The 20,332-nt window shown below is 39.3% G+C and overlaps 1 protein-coding gene across 1 annotated transcript in view; it reads left to right on the top strand.

Annotated features, from left to right (window-relative positions):
• LOC126190751 (unconventional myosin-Ie-like) overlaps positions 1 to 20,332 on the top strand; it is a 367,405-nt gene that overhangs the window by 23,742 nt on the left and 323,331 nt on the right. Inside the window, exon 5 of the mRNA XM_049931260.1 lies at positions 13,093 to 13,270. Coding sequence (XP_049787217.1) covers positions 13,093 to 13,270 — 178 coding nt within the window. The remainder of the gene's footprint in view (positions 1 to 13,092; positions 13,271 to 20,332) is intronic.

A 20,332-nucleotide genomic window follows, 5' to 3' on the forward strand; every position in this document is an offset into this window, starting at 1 on the left:
CATCACATCCAGTCTCTAAGGTAACTCACACTCACAACAGTTAGTGTGTATTGGAAGAAAACCTGATTTGCATCCTCATAGTGATGCTACTAGTGCCACTCTTATGTGACTAGTGCAAAATTTGAATAGAAATTATCTTTAAGATGTAGAAATGTCACTACCAACTTTCATTTATCTTGCACAACTCTTTTTTTGATGTCAGGATTGTTTTCAACTCAACTTTCAATATCTTACAGAACTGGGCTATCATACTGGGATTGTCTGCAGTTGTATTCTCAGTTCTTTTTCAGTGGGGTAGGGTTGGGAGGGGGAAGCAGGATGTTACAACGGTTCTCTTGTAGGTATTTTCTTTTTGTAACTAGCTGCTTAATGAAATAATATAGAGGCTAGCTCTTTATATCCTCCACAAACAGCTGTCTTGGGGCATCTTTGTTTCTTCATCTCTTAAAAGTAGGTGCACAATGAAAACCACTGTAAAAATGGCTATCACCCTATTTTCTCATCTTCTTGATGTTTTACTAGATATAACTGTGATCCTACTTTTGCAAACAGATTCATGAGAGCACCCACCAGAGTATAGTGTTTGTGCCACACAGATATCTGAAGTCACATTTTAATGGTATGTGTTTTTCACCAAGTCAAGAGGCCTGTGGGTGCTTAACAACTGATTTAGCTTCTTATGTTAGAAGGCAATGAAATGAATGTTTCATGAGGTTCTTCATAGCATCTGACACTATACTTAAGGTATTAGGTAGATGATTTTAATGTGTTTTCTGGGTAGTTAGTTCTCACATATTTCAACTGATCAGTCAGTCAGTCTGCTGATGAATTATTTTAGGTATTGTGTTATTATTGTACATGTCATTTAACAATAGGTTATACAGACTGACTGTAGACTAAGTCTTGTATATTGTGTACTTCTGTTTGAAAGAGTGAGTGAAAGCAAGTTGGAATGGAGCAGAGTGAGTTACATTTCTAGTATAATGCAACTTTCAACATTTTAAACCCTTTCATCTCACTATTTTAGTAAGGATGCTGGTGACCTTGGTGCTGACCAAACGACAACAACAACAACAACAACAACAACCACAACAACAACAACCACTACTACTACTACAACAGCTCAAAATTCATGTTGCTTCAGGCTTTCCCAACGGACTAGTTACAGAAATGGTTCTCAGGCAAAATGTTGGATATCACTGTGAAATCCCCAAAACATTTCATCAGCGCACCTGACTAATATCGTAAGTTGTGACGAACACACTGCAGAGTTACAGATGGAGTGTCCTGTTTATGGCAATCTAAACTGGAAATTTAGTGGCCAGAAATTTGGTGGCCAGTATTGAAAATTTCCTGATAGAAAATGGGAAGGACAGATATGCCACCTCTGGATGATGAACCAAGGACTTGTGTGTATGTGCAGTGGCTGTCGTTCCTGTAACCTGCCATCGGCTATCCCAGATGCTTGCAGCTCCAGAAATCTTTTGAACAGATACAGGATTCCAACATAGCACACCATAATGTCCACTGCTGGCAATATTAAAGTCACAGTGGCCACTAAGGGAAACTATTGGTCATACAAGAGAAGATGCATCAGTGGTGACGTAAATATACAGATGAAAATGGTGAGACTGTTGACTCATCAGGATGGATGTGTACTTCAGCATGTGGCTTCCAAAAGAGGGTACTGTGGTGACCAGTGGCAGCACACAATAGAAACAACAGCCTTCGTGTGCACACCAAAGTCCTTGGTTCATCACCCAACAGATGATGTAACTGTCCTCCCTGCTACTGATAGGAAATCTTTGATATTGGCCACCAGATATAGGACATTTGCATCTGTGCATTTCCTTTTTAGACTGGCATAAATAAGAGGCATCTGTCATAGCTCAGTTTGTTGCAACTGAAGATATCAGTCAGTTGTGTCAATGAAATATTGAGGGGATTTCATGATGACATCTGACATCATGCACGAGAACCATTTCTGCAACTCCACATTCATTGGTGTGCTGTCCCAAGGTATTACTACGCCCATCACAAACACACTGATAAACAATTTTTTCTTACCTTCTTATTTTTGTACAGTCCAAGTTTCTGCTTCATAGCTTGTAGTATTCGACTTGCAACTTTTGACAAGGTACTTCTCTGGTGGGTGGTATACAACCTTAACTTTTAGCAGACTTTTCTTTATATTAAAAATCTTTCTTTTCATGTGTTGTAGAACATATTTGTTTTACAGTGTACAGTACAGCTGATAATTTTATTTAAATAATGAAAGTCCTTCACCCTTTTGAGAGCATTTCTTCATTAAGTCTGCTGATGGTACCTTCCTCGCCATTCTTGTAGATTTCTTTACCATGTCCTTAGTGTTACTGATTTTCATATTGTATTTCGTCATATAGCCTGCTCATTATTCCTTAACATTTCCAAGTCCACTTTCATATTTGAGAAGGCCTTACATACAGTGTTGCAGTTGATGTGATAAAATGAAGGTCAGAAAAACTTTCTCAAACTTCTGTTTACGTTGTAAAAGCACACTAATGTTTGTGAAAATTGTGACACGAGGAAAGAATAGTCTGAAAGAATCCAAACTTGAAGGATGTTTAAAGCAGAGGACCATCAGTAAGTGATAGAAATTTGCAAAAAGGATGGTGTACTGTGAAGCCCAGAAGCAATCTCCCATGTAGCAAGAAGGCTCAGTCTGATGCCAAGCACATTCATTGCAAAGTTGCCAAATAAAGAGGAAATGTGAGTGCAAGTGTTTAATGCAACAGAAGTTGGTGTTAGTGCCGAGCTTGGAAATGTGTGTACAAAATGCAAGATTGGTAATGTGACTTTTAAAGGCCACACTAACAGGTGTGGGCAAGTGATGTCAATGGTCTTCACCATAGCTAGTCGACAGAGCAGACTGTTATAAAAAGTCAGGAGGTGGCAAGGAACAGAGTTACTGGTTGGTTTTCCCCCACAGTAATGAGTAGACAGCAGTTGGCATAAGGTTTTGGCTGCCTTGTGGTCATACAAGGCATGCATTCAGTAGTCATCTGCTAAAAACACAGTCATGGAAACTATTTGCACTTCATTCGCCCTACATAGTCCAAAAGACAGAAACAGATAGTGATATAAGCCACTTAATTGTACAATAAAAATTATAAAAGTTACAGTGTTTCTAATCTGACAGACAATAACCAGTAAGTTATTAAAGATCAACAGCAGCTAAACACACGAAGCTACAGAGTCATGCATTTTCTTAAATTGAAAATCTCAACAAAAGTTGTCAGACAATGGAAAATCCTTGATGGAATGTAACAATATTACAAAAAGGATAGTTGCTACTCGCTGTATAGCATAGATGTTGAGTTGCTGATAGGTACAACAAAAAGACTGTCAGAAAGTGAGCTTTTGTCAAAAATAGACAAAAAATGTGCGTACGCCCACACACACACACACACACACACACACGGTGCCTGGCCTCAGCAGCCAGAGACTGTGGTCATGTGTGTGAGAGTTGCATTTGTGTGCGTGCTCACGTGTGTGTGTGTGTGTGTGTGTGTGTGTGTGTGTGTGTGTGTCTGCACGCCTGAGATCGTACGATTTGGCTATGTAAGCTGGAGTAACATGATAGTGGACTTTGTAGACAATAAAACCTGTATAAAGCAGCCAGTATGACTTGCCCTGTCCTTATTCTGACCTCGTGGCATCATTACGTTGTAATGTAGTATAATTTAGTTTGGTAAAATTGATATTCTGTTATACATTCATCTAATTAATTGATGACTGGTACAAAATGCAGTCAAATGAATGGTTCCACCAGGTACCTTATTGAAAGAAGACATTAGAATGTACCATGTAATGTATTTAAAGATAGGTTTTTATTGTTTCATGCAGACTAATGTTACTAAGACTGATGTGTATTTGCATTTTATTAAAACGAGTTAGTTTTATTGTATTAATGAATACAGCATATATACATCTGAATTGTATGTCTAATATAATTTGAATGCTGGGGATTATTAAGAAGCTTTGTACAACCTAGGAGTGACAGTATACTAAGGCTGACACCCAACGGACTGGTGCAGTCGCTCGTATACAGTCATAGGCAGCGGAACTGTGTCACTTTGTTTTAAAGATGTAGATTCAGAGTTTGAGTAGTGACAGAATATTTTTGCCATGAAATTTATATATTGATCAGGGATCAGCTGATGCACGTTTGAGTGCAATGTTACACTGTTGCTCCAAATGGTATAAATTCTACTTTTAATGTAGCTATGTGTTTATTTTACATTCTGAAGCTTCAGTAATTTTCATCAAGTTGGAGCTAGTGAACTAGTGAATGTCAGATTGTACTCAGTACTAGAATATACTGTTGCGGAGAAGCTTACGTTTTGTGAAAGTCTGTCATTCATCAATGTTAATACTTGGTGAAATAAACTGTTTACGATGAATTGTTTTTATCACATTACACTGATTTATTTAAATATTATTGAACTTCTGTATGAACTTGCAGCAAGACATCATGACAGGGTACAATGTGTGGTTACAACAGCTGGACAGTAAGCCACTAAGTCTATGCAGCCCCCCCCCCCTCCCCTTCCCTCTCTCCCTTCCCCCAGCCACAAAATAATGAAGCCAAATGACATTTTATCAGGGCCGTGAATTCACAAATGCCTGTTTGTCTTGTCAGTATAGAGGATACTGGCATATGAATTTGTCATATTCTGCTGATTCGACTGGTGCCTCACATGCCATTGTGTATCAGCTGTTGTAAAGGAACCACACACACACCATACTACAGTGGACAAATGAACACAGGTATCCACATACAAGGTGCCAAAATGTAGCATCCTCTCATTAGTCTCACTTCATATTGAGCTACAGTGGTGGCTGGATACATGTATTATGCTACATTGGTGACAACAGCGATCTTTATCAAAATTTCAAAGTGCCTAATGTGATGGTTTGGATGTCTACGGTTGCAGCATGCTACTGCTGCATATTGAGAACAGTAATCCCTACACTGAGGAGGTTTCAGAGCCCAAGGTGCTACTCTGTCTTCTAGCAACTGCACATACCATATTTCAGTGGGGCAATGCTTAACCTCATAACATGAGAAATTTTTGAACCTTCTTCGAAGAACAATGGATGCCATTGCTTCCTGCCTGCTATTTGCAGTAATATTGATGTAACTTTGGAAACGCTACAGTATGGTGGGTTCAGAAGGCACATTCATTCATAAATGTTGCCTCCTATCCATACAAATGTCGCCGCCCCCCCTACCTCCCCTGCCCTGCCCCCCTCCCCCTTTGACTTTGGAGAGTCCTTTGCTGACATAAATACACTGCCTGGCAAAAAAAAAGTGAAGCACATTGAAGGGGAGGAGGGAACAAAATGAAATGTTATGGATGAAGAGGATATGTGACACTTTTTCACGAATTAAAAATTGAAGTCAAATTTATAACGAACTTAGCAGTGTGAGTCCACTGATCAGTATGATGTGTCATCTACTATGAGCTGGATGCATGCACTGATTTGATTGGGAAGGGTGTCATAAAGCCAGTGTATCCTCTCCTAGGGCAAGGTGGCTGATAATTGTTCTAACTGGTCCTAGATAACCCAAATAGTGGCATTGGAAGGAAGTTGAAATTTGAGCTGGTCCCTTGCAAATTCTATAGGAGACAGATCTGGGGATCTTGCTTGCCATGGGAGTACCTCAACATATGCGGACAATTCATAGAGACAAGTGCCATGTGTGGATGAGCATTTTATTGTTGAAAAATGGCACCACAATTCTGTTGCAGGAGAGTTAACACATTATGACACAGGACATCCATGACATACCATTGTGCCATCATAATTCCCTCAATCACTAGCAGTCTTCAGCTGAATCATACCTGATAGCTCCCTCACATCATGATGCCAGTTGTTACATCACCTGCCTCTCGAAAACTTTGGGAGATCACCGCATGTACTGATGCTGGTCATCAGGGGTACTGGAGGACCACAATTCATCGCTGAATGCAATATGATGGCATCCATCAGCAGTCCAAGTGACTTCGTCATGACACCACTTCAAATGCGTCTATTTGCATTGTAGTGTTAACGGCAACCTATGACGTGGTAATTTCCTAGTCCAGCTGCAGCTAGTCTCCAACAAGTGCTACAGGCTGACACACAAAGTTGCAGGGAGTCCATTACTTTTTCGTGGATGGCAGGCTTAGTTGTGAATGGGGATTATGATGTGCTTGGTGCATAATACAATGGTCCTCCTTGTGGTGGTCAGACACAGTTGACAGGAACCTTGATACTCTGGTGGTTGTTCAACCTGTCAGAAAAAAATTGCAGTTCTTATGATTTATATACCGGCGACAGTGTGTACGTGTATGAAATTACATTGATGTCCGACCATGCCTTCTGAAGGCTTCACTTTTTTGCCAGGCAGTGTATACAGGGTCTCTTGCCTAACTCTGCCACCCCAAATATCTCTGGAACAACAATAGATATTCAGAAACAGTTTTCACCAGCATAAACATATGTCAAGGGCTTAGGAAACCAAATACAGTGCAAAATTTTAAAATGTAAACAAATACAATTGTATTGTATTTTTAAATGGACACCCCCTGTTATTTCATACACAATCAGTAGCATGAAAGTTGACGCTTGAAATAAATGAAGCGCACAGCTAGCATACATCCTGAGACTCAAGTGTGCATCTCATGCTGCCTGTGTCAGAGGCTCACACAATGGGAAGGTATGCACAATCCACAAAAATAAACAAGTAACATGTCCAACGCAAAGTTACGTTTTTCAAATTGTAAATGTATGTTTATTCTAGCGAAATGACAACTAGAACTACAATTAGAGATAATACACTTTAATTCACATTACTGAACACATTTACTAGTGCCCTGTTGCCCACAGGAACTGTACGGTTGTGCATTACATCCAGCATAGAAAATAAACCCACATCTTGACCAATGAAACTGTGTCACGTCAACATATGTTCAAAGTGCCCTCTGTTTACATCAGTATACGTTTGCAGACGGGTAACGAGAGTGTTGCACAGTTTGTAGAGTTTCTACAGATATTGCCACACTCGTCACAGTAATACAATGTTGCATATCCTCTACTGTTGTTGGGTGTTCTTGATTCTCTCTCTCTCTCTCACTCACTCTCTCATTCTCTCTCTCTCTCACTCACTCTCTCACTCTCTCACTGCGCCCCAGAGAAAGAAGTCTAATGGCGTCAAGTTGGGGGGGACTGTGCTGACCATCGCACAGTACCTCCCTGCCCCACCCACCTATTAGGAAATGTTGCATCTAGAACTTCTCTGGCAACTTTTGCGTTGTGTGTGGGACATCCATCATGTTGGAACCACATTGATAGACGAGTCTCCAATCCTAGATCCTCAATGAAGAGCACTAGTGTGTGTTCAAGAAATATGCATATCACTGTCCATTCAATGTTCCCCGGTAAAAATAGGTACCTACAATACAGTTAGCAATGATACCACACCAAATATTGACACTCCACTGTTTTTGATGAGCAACGGAGTGTCAATATTTTGCACGGACGTGTAGTGTATGTTCCGCAGATTCACATTACCATGATTTGTAAATGAAGTCTCGTCTGTAAACAACATATTGCTTAGGAATACTGGATTACCTTGCAACTGCTGAAGTGCAAAACGACAGAATGCAATGCGGGATTCAAAGTCATTCCCATACAGTTCTTGGTGCAGTGTGATATGGAGCGGATGAAACCGATGCCCATGCAATATTCTGCGCACACTACTGTGGTTTATTCCTACCTCTTGTGCAGTTTCTCGTACACCCACCTGAGGATTGTGCACTACAGCAGCCAGAACAGCAATTTCGTTTTCATCGCTAGTTAAAGTAAGGTACAGCTCAAGAATGCGCTAAACTATCCCCCTTTAGGAGTGCCATCAGTGAAATAGGGGCAAATGATGTGTTGTCATACAATACCACGCTATACATTAACACTCCACTGATGTAGTATGTCAGTCACATCACGATTACTGGCAGCGTGAGGTGCACACTTGAATCTCAGGACGTGTTTAAGCTATGCACTTCATTTATTTCAAGCATCAACTTTGCTTCGCAATTTCTTGGGATGTAATTGATGTATTGCAAAGCAATCAAGGCTATTATTTTTGTGATTTTTCATACTATTGATTGGATGCATTCTGAGACTGGAGAATATGAAAATGTACCTTCTTGATAGGACATATCACTGTAGTTATCATACATACTTAGTGGTATGACTTACATACTTTAAGAATGCCACCAGGTTTACCATATATGTTTATTTATATTTCTTATTTAACTAGCATTCATGTCTGTCTCAAGCCTTTAAGAAATATGAGTTTTATAATTTTTGTTATTTGCCTGAACTGATGATTAATACCTGGCTTCAGTATCAGCATATTCATAAATATTAACTTTGTGATGTTATCTGATGAGTTTCTGATTGGTCAGACATATGCAGATTTTGCATTATGAAGTTCAGATAAGCTTGATTTCCCCAGTGTGAAGATCTTTTCCTCCATGTTGTAAGAATAATGAAAATACTAGACAAATGCTTCCATTGTTTACTTTCCTTATTATGTGACATAACAACTATAGTGTGTAAATCTACATGCACGCTCTGCAAATTGCTGTGAAGTTCAAAACAGAAGGTACTTGGTATGTTACCATATGTTGTGATTCCTTCCCCTTCCAACCCGATATGGAGTACATGGTGAGCGACTGCCTAAATGCATTTGTGAGCACTGTATTCCTGTCTACACATTCCCTATAGGTGCGACACATAGAGAGCTAATGAATATCTGTAGGCTCTTCACTTAATACCAGTTCTTGAAATGTTGTGAGAAGGCTTTTGTGGCATAACTGGCATCTATCATCAAGAGTTTACCAAGTCAAGTTCAAAACGCTGCTCAGAATGATGTCAAATAGATGGCGTTTCACTCGTCTTAACATAAATGGGGTTGGCTGCAAATGACAGATAAATCGCAATATGATAGCTATGGTTTGAGCTGCACATTACACCATCTGTACTGTTCAATGTGCAAGATTGCACAAGTTCAGCAGTCAACAGTTGTGACACTGTTAGTTAGGTAAACTCATTCACCACAGCACAGCAGGGTGGTACCACATGGGAAAAATCAGTTTTTAAGTGTCCTGAGGCCAAAAAGTACATAAAAAGCAAAATGCCATCAGTGTTTAATTGTCCTGAGGCCAAAAACCATACAAAAAACAAAGTGACATTGATTTGTGATTTTGATGAGACTGGTGCAAGATATGTTCAGTTTGCTGTCCACTGTTTCCTGCCACAAGTTGAAATTGAGAAACAGCACATTCCACAACAGACTGAAGTGTCTCGGGGGTCACGTTCAGAATGTGTTGTTCAATGCGTGTGTTCAATTCAGCCACATTCATAATCGGAGCACTAAACACATCTTTCAAATTACACCATATATAGAAGTCTCATGCATTAAGAGTGGGTGACCAGGCTGCAGAGAAATGACAGCTGATAATCCTAGCATTTCTGAAATGCCTCTGCAGCAGCCATTTCACAGGCTGTGCAATGCGCGTAGGAGAGGCATCGTACATAAAAATGGTCTTATCCACATAGTCATGCTGTTGAAGGGTTGGAGTGACATCAGTACACAAAAGACTCTCATAGCATTTACCAATGGTGGTAGAGGAACCAGGACCTGCAGGGTGCATATCGTGGAAAAAATATGGCCCTACAAGAAACGAGGCTGTCAACCTGCACTGCACAGTCACCTTTGCATAATGAAATGTCATCACTTGATGTGTTTGTGGATTCTCCGATGCCCATATTCTACAGTTCTACATTTGACAGCCGACCGCGGTGGCCACATGGTTTAGGCGCTGCAGTCCGGAACCGTGCGACTGCTACGGTCGCAGGTTCGAATCCTGCCTCGGGCATGGATGTGTGTGATGTCCTTAGGTTAGTTAGGTTTAAGTAGTTCTAAGTTCTAGGGGACTGATGACCTCAGATGTTAAGTCCCGTGCCCTGCATGCCTGCACTTCACTACTCGACCCCACCTGCAGTGCTGTGGCCGCATCTTCCACAGATGCTGAATCAACTGATTTTCTGTCTGTCCCACATCGCTCTTCAAAAGAACATGTCTTTTTGAAGTTTGTAATCGTTGTCTCCAGATCCTTAGCAGACATTGGACCAATGCCCTTTTTTCATACATTTGAGTGTCATTGACTTCTGCAGGGCTACTGGTGCACAGTCACCAATTTGGAAAAGGACTTTACCAGCAGTACATGATCCTTCATGGAGACAGTCATGTTGGGCATCTCAAATGCAAACTGAGGAACAGGCACACATGTGGATCTGTTGGTTTTTCCTGTGACGTTTCCCCCTGCGACAGTAATATGCTGTACAAATTTGACTTCATTTCGAGCGGTGTTTCTCTTTCTACAGTGTCTCGAAATTGGAACTTTAATTATGGATACCTTGTATATATGTTCAGTTTAGCCTGTTAGTTCTAGTAGAGCAGTATTCTAAGATGGGGCGAACAAGTGATTTGTATCCAGTTTCCTTTGTAGACAGACTCGTTTCCCCAGTATCCTGCCAATGACCCACAGTCTGCCACCTTCCGTACCTATAACTGAGCATATGTGAACATTCCCCTTCATATTCCAACAAACTATTGCACCCAAATATTTGTATGAGTTGACTGATTCTAATTGTGATTCATTGATGTTGTAGTCACTCAGTACCACAGCTTTCATTTTGTGAACTGCACAATTTTGCATTTTCATATGTTTAAATCAGCTACCAGTCTTTGCACTACTGTGGAATCTTATCAAGACGTGATCCGATATTTCAGCAGGTTTGGTCAGACAGTACTTTATCATAGATAACTGCGTTATCTTCAAAAGTCTGAGGTCATTGTTAATATTGTCTACCACATCGTAGATGTACAACATGAACAGCAATGGACATAACACAGTTCCCTGGGGCATGCCTGAAGTTACTTCTGTTTCTGCTTCTGTTGATGACCCTCCATCCAAAATAACATACTGTGTCTTTTGTGCCAAGAAATTCTCATTCCAGTCATAAATTGTTTGGTACCCCATATGGCCATACTTACATTATTATTCAAAGATAGCAAAATCATGAAATCAATGTGCAGAGTTCATACAATCATTTGCTATCAAAACTATGCAGCATTACTGAATTACTGTAAGTTAATATTACTGTTTGCACCCGTCCTTATTGTCATCTGAATACAATGAAGATTCAGTGTTTACTTTTTTGATATGTCAGGGGTCTGGGTTGGACTTTTGTTTAATCTATCATTGGGGAGGGGGAGTAATTTCTCACCTCTTTTTAATATTTTCATTACCATCTCTCTGTATAACAATCCAATTCTATGAAAGCAAATTTTGCAGTCAAAGTATGACAGTAACATTGCTGTATCACTGTACCAGAATCTATCTCATCATTAATTTCTTCACCATTTTCTACATTTTGTTTGATACCTAATCACATAAATTTTTAGTTACAACACAATATCTACTGGTTAATTTTCCTTGATGTTTGCCACATCCATTTGTCACTTGTGCCTTTTCACATATCCTTAAGTGGTGCCCTTACTATAGAATTCTGTGCACTTTATACTGCATCTTATCCCATGTATGAGGTTAAGAGAAATACTAGTATGCATTGACAGAGAACTTCAATCCTAAGAAAGAATAAAATTTAAGAATATAGAGCAGATACTCGTTTATAATCTATTTGTAATATGAAGTTTGCTCTTACATTCATGTTATTTAATCAATAACATACTAACCTGTCTGTAATGCTACAAATATTTTTCATGTGATAAGTATCCATTGTTTTTGGTGAAATTTCTGTATCACGATTTGTATTGTTTGATTTTTATCCATTTCCATTGGATGAACTGCATCTGAAGACAATTTTAAAGAATTTCACTGATCATATAACGTTTCTGACAAAGTGGTGGTGGTAGTTGTTGTTGTTGTTGTTGTTGTTGCGATATCCTTTCATTTAGGCACTTCAAATTTGTGCAACTTCTACATCATAGGGAAATTCACTTTTTTAAATTATTCACAAACAAGATTTGTGTTTTGGAAAGTCTTATGAAAATTAGTTATTAGTTCACTCCACAAACCTTGTAGTTCAGTTTATTCAACCAGAGCTCCTAAAATCACAATCAAATTGTCAGTCATTGCCAATGCACCATAACAAAATGTCAGGTCACTCATAGTGATCAAATAGTACTCTGGACATACGTGCTGTATTATTGGGCACTGTTAGCAGCCCATTTGACTATTGCCAGCTGCATCAGGCTAAAATGTGTTTGGGCTGTGTTTGGAGCCTCCTTCCTATTGTTTGAACTTAACCAGTGTCCTGCTGATGGGTTAACACTGTAGCACTACATAAAAAAATAACAAGTAGTCCTAGTCAGGCTTTAGTTTCAGCATCCTTTCTGTTGCAGTAAAATGCAGCTTTTTGTATTTGACACACATAGCAGAATTTCCAGGATTTCTGTAATATTTTTTTCAGTTGCAAGCAGAGTTACATGCAAAGTAGGTATTTTTTGTATATGAGCAATGATTGTGTGTGTGGACATGCATGCGTGCATTCATGGGTGGGTGCATGATGTGCATTCAGTTCCTAGGAATCAGTACTTTTCATCAAAATGTCACAGTAATATCACTTAGTTAAGGATCAGATCTGAACAAGTGAAAAATATGTTATGTGGTTCAACCTTCAAACACTTTGTGTCAAAAAGATTGTTAAAGTGTTTCTGGCTGCAGTATATGATTAATTTTTACTCTGTTGTCACAGTAGACTTAATGCCAGAAAGCCAGAGCTTTGTAATTTTTTTCCACATATGATTATTTTCTTTACATTACACTTGAAACAGTGGGATAATTGCTTATTTGATGTGTGATTTTGTGTTGTTGCAAAAACTAAATGTCAGTTAAGGTAAAGTAGTAATGATATGATCACAATGCATTATTTGTGGAAATGTGTTTGTAAGTAACTTTCAATTTCTTGTTCAAGTGGAGAATCTGGTGCTGGGAAGACTGTTGCTGCCAAATATATTATGTCATACATTGCCCGTGTATCAGGTGGTGGCCAGCGTGTGCAGCACATAAAAGATGTCATTCTTGAATCAAATCCCCTCCTTGAAGCCTTTGGCAATGCTAAAACTGTCCGCAATAACAACTCTAGTAGATTTGTAAGTATGAAAAACTGAACTTGGTCTTAGGCTGTATGATAAATTTGACATGTATTTTTGAAAAGGGTAACAATATTGACTGTGAAATGTCAAATACAATATATATTGAATTAATTGTTTCCAAGTAAACGTGGATAAAAGCTGAAAATTTCTGAGAGACTCAAAAACCATAATATCCAACCAGAACTTTATCTTTGTATAGAGTAAATAGTAAAAATTTCGTTGGTGGTACACCATTGGTTGATAGCATTTGACAGGAAAGATCGAGGCTGAAGTGCGAAATTCTGTACATATCTGAATATGCCAGCAGAAATTACAGAGGACGCTCACAGTTAACAAAAGAAAGTAAAATATATATGCAACAGTTCTGAAGGGAAAATTACCAGAAATATTGGAACAGTAGCTTGGAGAAGAACAATGCAGATTTAGGAAGGGGTGTTAGTGTTTAGATACCGTATTTATAGTTGAACAATTAATAGAGAAAATAAGGGAAGTTAATTGACCTCTTATCTCTAGGCAAACTTTAGATCTTGAAAAGGCATAAGATGTAATCAAAATGTGTGCTGTGGGAAATAATAGACAAGTAACAAGATCCAAATAATTTAATCAATCCATTAAAAAACTTACAATAATTTACACAAATAAAATGTAATTCTTCTGTCTTGGCAAGGGTATTACTAAGTAGCTATAGCCAGACAACTTTTCAGGTGTAGTGGTAATACATTGTACATACAAACATTTTTCTTCTCAATATAGCCATGTGGTGTATTATTTTGTGTTTACGCATTCTGTTAGCTCTGAAGTATTCATTTGAAAGCTAACAACAGTTCAGTTTTGTTTATGTGCCTATTCATGACTTAATGCTTCAGTCTCATTTATGTGCCTATCAACAACTTAACACCCCAGCTGTATGATGAGTTATTAACTTTGCTCCTTCCATTAAATATTTTACTTGTAAATTCAGGTTCTGCAAACATTATTATTAGACTCAAAATTTAAAATGGTTGTCCAAGAATTAAAGACCGTTTGTCATTTGCGACTATACGGACAAACCATAATGGGAGGTTGTGGGGCTTGGTGGTTTATTCAGTCTGACTGTGGCTGCTGTTGGAGATGGATGCTGTGCTGCAGTCTCCCGTCAAATGTGAGGTGCATGCAGTTATTTGCTTTCTTAACGTGGAGATCATCTTCCCAATTGAAATTTGATGTCTGACAGGTGTTTATGGCTACATGATTAAACATCATAATGCTAGGAAGTGGGTTGCCGAGTCCACAGGTGGTAGAACCAGTGTGTATAACAGGCGAAACCTTTCTCTTCAATTAGTCTGTGTATTAGTGAAAACAGTATCAAAATCCCTGCAATAGTTCCGGAGTTTAGCCTTCACAAACAGACATAAAAACACAGTGAGGGAACTTCAATTTAGTAATATGTATAGACACGGAAACCATGAAACATATTCAGGGACTTGAACAAGGATATGGTCTATCACCACTATTAGTTTAACCTATAGATGGAAAGAAACAAACCACCTGTTGTAAAAATTGACAATAACAAACTGCTGTGAACTTTATACCATTTACACCAGTAACAATATTCCCTAATACCATGCTTCTTTTCTATGAGTAAGTAATGTAACCTGTTAATTTATGTTTTGCTGGCAAGACATATTCTTTGAAGCTTGAAATTGTCTTGTCGATGACAACGATCATTTTACAGTGCGCAAAATATTTACTAAAAAAAACTTAAAAGGAAATTACCCCTGTGTATGAGGACTTACAGAAGATGGTAAATGGTAGCAGATCCCACTACTAGATCATAAAGGGAGATTTTAATGCAAAAGTACAAAAAAAGTGACACCGGAAATAACATAAGCTATATAATAGTAGAATTTGTCAAACAACAGTTTGTTCACGTTCAGCTCATTTTTCTAGAAGAAAAATCTTCAACACATTCTTAAGGAAGATAACAAACAAAAATTATATTTGGCAAAGAATAAATAATAAAACTTAAGTCTGCCGTGCTCCCACTCCCTTGTAACTACCCCTTCGGTGTTTTCCTTGAACTCATTACCTTCAACCGAGCGAGGTGGCGCATGGTTAGCACACTGGACTCGCATTCGGGAGGACGACGGTTCAATCCCGCGTCCGGCCATCCTGATTTAGGTTTTCCGTGATTTCCCTAAATCGATCCAGGCAAATGCGGGGATGGTACCTTTGAAAGGGCACGGTCGACATCCTTCCCTAATCCGATGAGACCCATGACCTCGCTGTTTGGTCTCTTCCCCCCAAACACACAACAACATTACCTTCAACTTAGTTTCACCCTCCACTCCTAAATCCCTTCCCAGTAGCGCAAACTGCTCGATGGAGGAAAGAACAGCTACACATAAGGTTCAGACAGACCGACCCTGCAGGCAAAGGCCTAACCAATGTTCTGATGAACCACAATGGTTATTACATGACAGAAGGTATCTGCCAGATGTCTGATTCGCCCACCTGAAAGCCCTGCTACAGGGATCCCACCCCAGAAGTCCAGCATTACTTCCAATCTTTGCTCAAATCAGTAGGCCCACCTCAGAATCTCTTCTACAGATCCAACTACCTCATCACACCAACCACCCTTATTTGTGCTTCCCAAAATCCGTGAACCAAACGATCTTGGATGCCCCATAGTATCAGTTTACTGTACCTGTATTGCAATCTCTCTCCCATACAGTGGGGCAACCCATGGGCAGTGCCTCTACAGTGGAGAGGTATCCTGTGTCCAGTATGTCCTGAAGGTGGTATTAAGACCTTCACAAATAGTCATTTCATCCCCCACCCTCTGCCACACCTCCTCCCCCCCCCCCCCCCTCCCAAACCTAGTCTACAAACAGATTTCCTATGCCATACCTAATTTTATTCCAAATCCTGTAACTACTGCCAGGAACAATTAACTATATAGCCTGCACCAGAGCTTTGACTACTTATCACTCTGTGTTCTATCACTTCCAAAATGATATTCCTTTGTCCAAACAATGTAAAAAGTATCCTAGTCCATTTTTATGCTACACCTGCTCCCACCACCTTGCAATATGAGTCAGACCTATTTGGGAAACTCAGGTGCAGGACCTGCACCTACCCAAGACATCGTATTCAAGTTCCATCATGGACATGTGATATCCTAGCAGAGGCAGGGTCACCGGTGAAAGCAGTCATATTATACCAGGTCTGCTGTAACTTCTGCAAGCATTTTATGGGGGCATAATCACCAACCAGCTGTCCATGTGAATGAATGGCCAGAGGCAAACTGGCCAAGAGCCGTATTGACTGGGCAGTGATGGAAGACACTGCTGATTACAAGAAGATGGATTTCAGTGAGTGCTTCTGATCCTGCGCAGTCTGAATTCCTTTCCCTAACACCAGTTTCTGTGAGTTATGTAGATGGAGATCATCATTGCAATACATCCTGTGATCCCATAATCCTCGCACCAGTCTCAACTAGTCTCTGGCCCACAACCAACTCCATCCATACTCCACGACCCAAATTCAGTCATTCTGCACTCTCGCTTTCCCTTCCACAATCTCCCTCTTCCTCTGTTCTGTATCCCCCTCACAATGCATTCCTCCGTGTCAGTTGCACTGTGCACAGCTTCCCCTGCCTGTGACTAGAAGTAGCCATTGGTGCCACATTCCTGTTCCATGCGTTTTCTGCTCCTCCCTCTACAGTCAAGTTGCCATGACAGCACAATATAGTTTGCTGGAACAATGTAGCCATGTGGTGTATTATTTTGTGTTTACGTATTCTATTAGCTCTGAAGTATTCATTTGAAAGCTAACAACAGTTCAGTTTTGTTTATGTGCCTATTCATGACTTAATGCTTCAGTCTCATTTATGTGCCTATCAACAACTTAACACCCCAGCTGTATGATGAGTTATTAACGTTGCTTCTTCCATTAAATATTTTACTTGTAAATTTAGGTTCTGCAAACATTATTATTAGACTCAAAATTTAAAATGGTTGTCCAAGAATTAAAGACCATTTGTCATTTGCGACTATACGGACAAACCATGATGGGAGGTTGTTGGGCTTGGTAGTTTATTCAGTCTGACTGTGGCTGCTGTTGGAAATGTATGCTGTGCTGCAGTCTCCCGTCATATGTGAGGTGCATGCAGTTATTTGCTTTCTTAATGTGGAGATCATCTTCCCAATTGAAATTTGATGTCTGACAGGTGTTTGTGGCTACATGATTAACCAGCATAATGCTAGGAAGTGGGTTACCGAGTCCACAAGTGTTAGAACCAGTGTGTATAACAAGGAAGGAAGGAGGTCTTCAGTTGATGATGCATTGTTGAAGAAAAGAAAAATGAGGCTAAATTTCATGAAGAATGCTGTCTGACACTCCAAGACCACTCAATTACAATTCCAGAAGTCAGCAGATCAACAATACAAACCATTTTAACAAAAAAATTGGAGTACAGGCAGTTGTGTGCTTTTTGGGTGTCAAAAATGTTGACAGAGGTTCACAAAGAAAATAATGTGGGGAGCACACAGAAATTTTCACACCATTTTGAAAGGAAAGAAGATAAGTTTTTGAACTCGGTTATTACAGGTGATGAAACGGGCTTACCATCATACAGTTGAGTCCAGAAGGCAATCAGTGACATGGTGCCACTCCAGTTCATCTCATCTGTAAATTTTTTCAGGCACTCTCTGACAAGAAAATCATTGTCGTGTTTTGGAATTGAAAAGGAGTTGTTCTCACCAAATTCTTTCTAAAGGGGAATGCAGTCAACGCTGATTGTTATTTTGAAATGTTGAAGAAACTTCGAAGAGTGATACAAAACAAGCTCAGAGACGGGTTGGGCGAGGGTGTTTATTTGTTGCATGACAACGTCGGACCCCATACAGCAGCCGTAACCACCGCACTCCTGCAATCTTTCAAGTGTGATGTCTTCAACTATCCAGCTGATAGCTCTGACATGTTGCCTAGTGATTTCTATCTCTTCCTTCACCTAAAGAATCATTTGTCCAAAAAACACTTCTCAAGTGATGATGAAGTTCAGAAAGAGGTATCAAGCAGGTTGTGGACTGCAGCGGAAGATTCTTTTGTCAAAGAAATCAAGGTACTTGTTGTCTGATTCAGGAAGTGCATCGAATTAGCCAGGGATTATGTAGGACAATAGTGTAGCCAAGTACAAACAAAGCCATGTACAGATTTTATACAAATAAAATTTTCCTGATTTTTAAAATCAGAGTGCTATTCAGTGATCAGCTACCATCTTTTTATTAACGTAATATTCCGAACTGGACTCCAGAACTATGTAGACCTTCATAATATCTAGAATGTTATTTATTTTCTTAAGATGTTGTGGTCAGAAACATTTACAAAATGTCATTAAATACATGTATGTTTTGTAAACAGTATAATGATTCTGGTCTGGTGTTAAATTGCGCATATTTCACGCTGATGACAGGAGTCTTTGAGCTGTGACATATCATTCAGCTTAGACAAAACGTACATGTGCAGAGTGAATGTTTGCCTGCCTTGCACTGTGGAGAGCATCAAGTGCATACACAAAGTTGAACAGAAGATGACACCAAGCGGATGCACCTTAAGAGATAGGTCCTTGTGTTAAAGGATAGCTGTTTTTGTCGATATAAACTGAAATAGAGCAGTTAGTAAACCTCAAAGCTCTTCGTTTTTCACACTATACAATGTAGCAGCATATGTGTATTGTTCGTCCATTTCCTCCATCCATCCTTCCACCCATCCACACATTTGATCATGGTGTTTCAAAAAGCTCATCAGGAAGGAGAAGCTTCTGAGGTCAAGTTATACATTACAGAAACTAAACCTGTGCACTGTATAAACAATTAAATATGTCAACACTGTTGTATACCACTTATGCTTGTGAAGCTAAATGTAACGTACTATAACTAGTGTGACAATATTTCTTCAGAAAAAACTGTGGTTTCCTGTTTACGATTGACAGGCCCCTGCTCTAAACAGTAAATATTGTGTGTGACTTCAGCTACTTAGTCATACATTTTGATTGGATAAGGATAGAGAGTGTGACCAAATACTACATCAATAAACAGATCATTTTCTCTGGTTGAAAATAAATCTAAGAATTTATTTAAAAAAATCTACTCATGAAGCGGTGACAGAACACACACATAAGAGGCTGGAATTGTGCAAGCTTTCGGAGCCAGTGGCTCCTTCTTCAGCCAGTAGGGTTGAAGAGGGAGTAAGACGGGTGGAGGAAAAAGACTGTAGAGGTCTAGAAAAGAGTTAGATTTTGGGAAAGTCACCCAGAACCGCAGGTTAAGGGAGGCTTACCACACGGAATGAGAAGGAAAGACTGATTTTTGGGGACTGCATCGGATGAGATTTGAAAACTGAGAGCTTAAAGGTGGAAGACAGGATGATGTACAACACAGAGATTACTACTTAAACATATGAGATTACTGCTTGAACTGCTTCATCTATCCAATTAAATTATTTTGTCAAAAACTGATTGTTTTTATTGTTGTAAGAATTTATTTTAAAATACGTGAAATAAAAATGTGTGATATTCCCACAGGAAGAACGACAGGAGACATTTCAGTAGTCGGTAATAGATGCTGTTAGAAAATACTTAGAGCCTTAATCTTTGTTAACATAGCACATGAAATAAACGTAAAAAAAACTTAATGAGAACTTTAAATGATCAGAACCTTAAATGATCTAAGACTTGTTTGACTTACTTTGTTTCAAAGGAGTAAATATGTTTGGAGTTAAAATGGGCTGTAGTGCAGCAAACAGCCCATGTCTGCTTTAGAGGTTTTCTAGTAACAAAAATCTGTTTAATTATGCATCCATAGACAGGAGCAATGTTTCTTAGGTCAATTTTAAGGACAGACTTGTTTAACTCAAGATGTGTTAATGAAACAACTGGAACTCATTTCGTGCCTAAATCCATTTTGTGACAGTAGTATTAAAGTCACTATAAAGATTGTTCGCTTTCTTATTGAAAATTAAGTGGTCCTGTTTATGATGCACTCCTATGTGGTGTAAGGTATTTTCATGATTGGTAGT

The sequence above is a fragment of the Schistocerca cancellata genome, chromosome 6 (assembly GCF_023864275.1).
Source record: "Schistocerca cancellata isolate TAMUIC-IGC-003103 chromosome 6, iqSchCanc2.1, whole genome shotgun sequence".
NCBI classification, from domain to species: domain Eukaryota; kingdom Metazoa; phylum Arthropoda; class Insecta; order Orthoptera; family Acrididae; genus Schistocerca; species Schistocerca cancellata.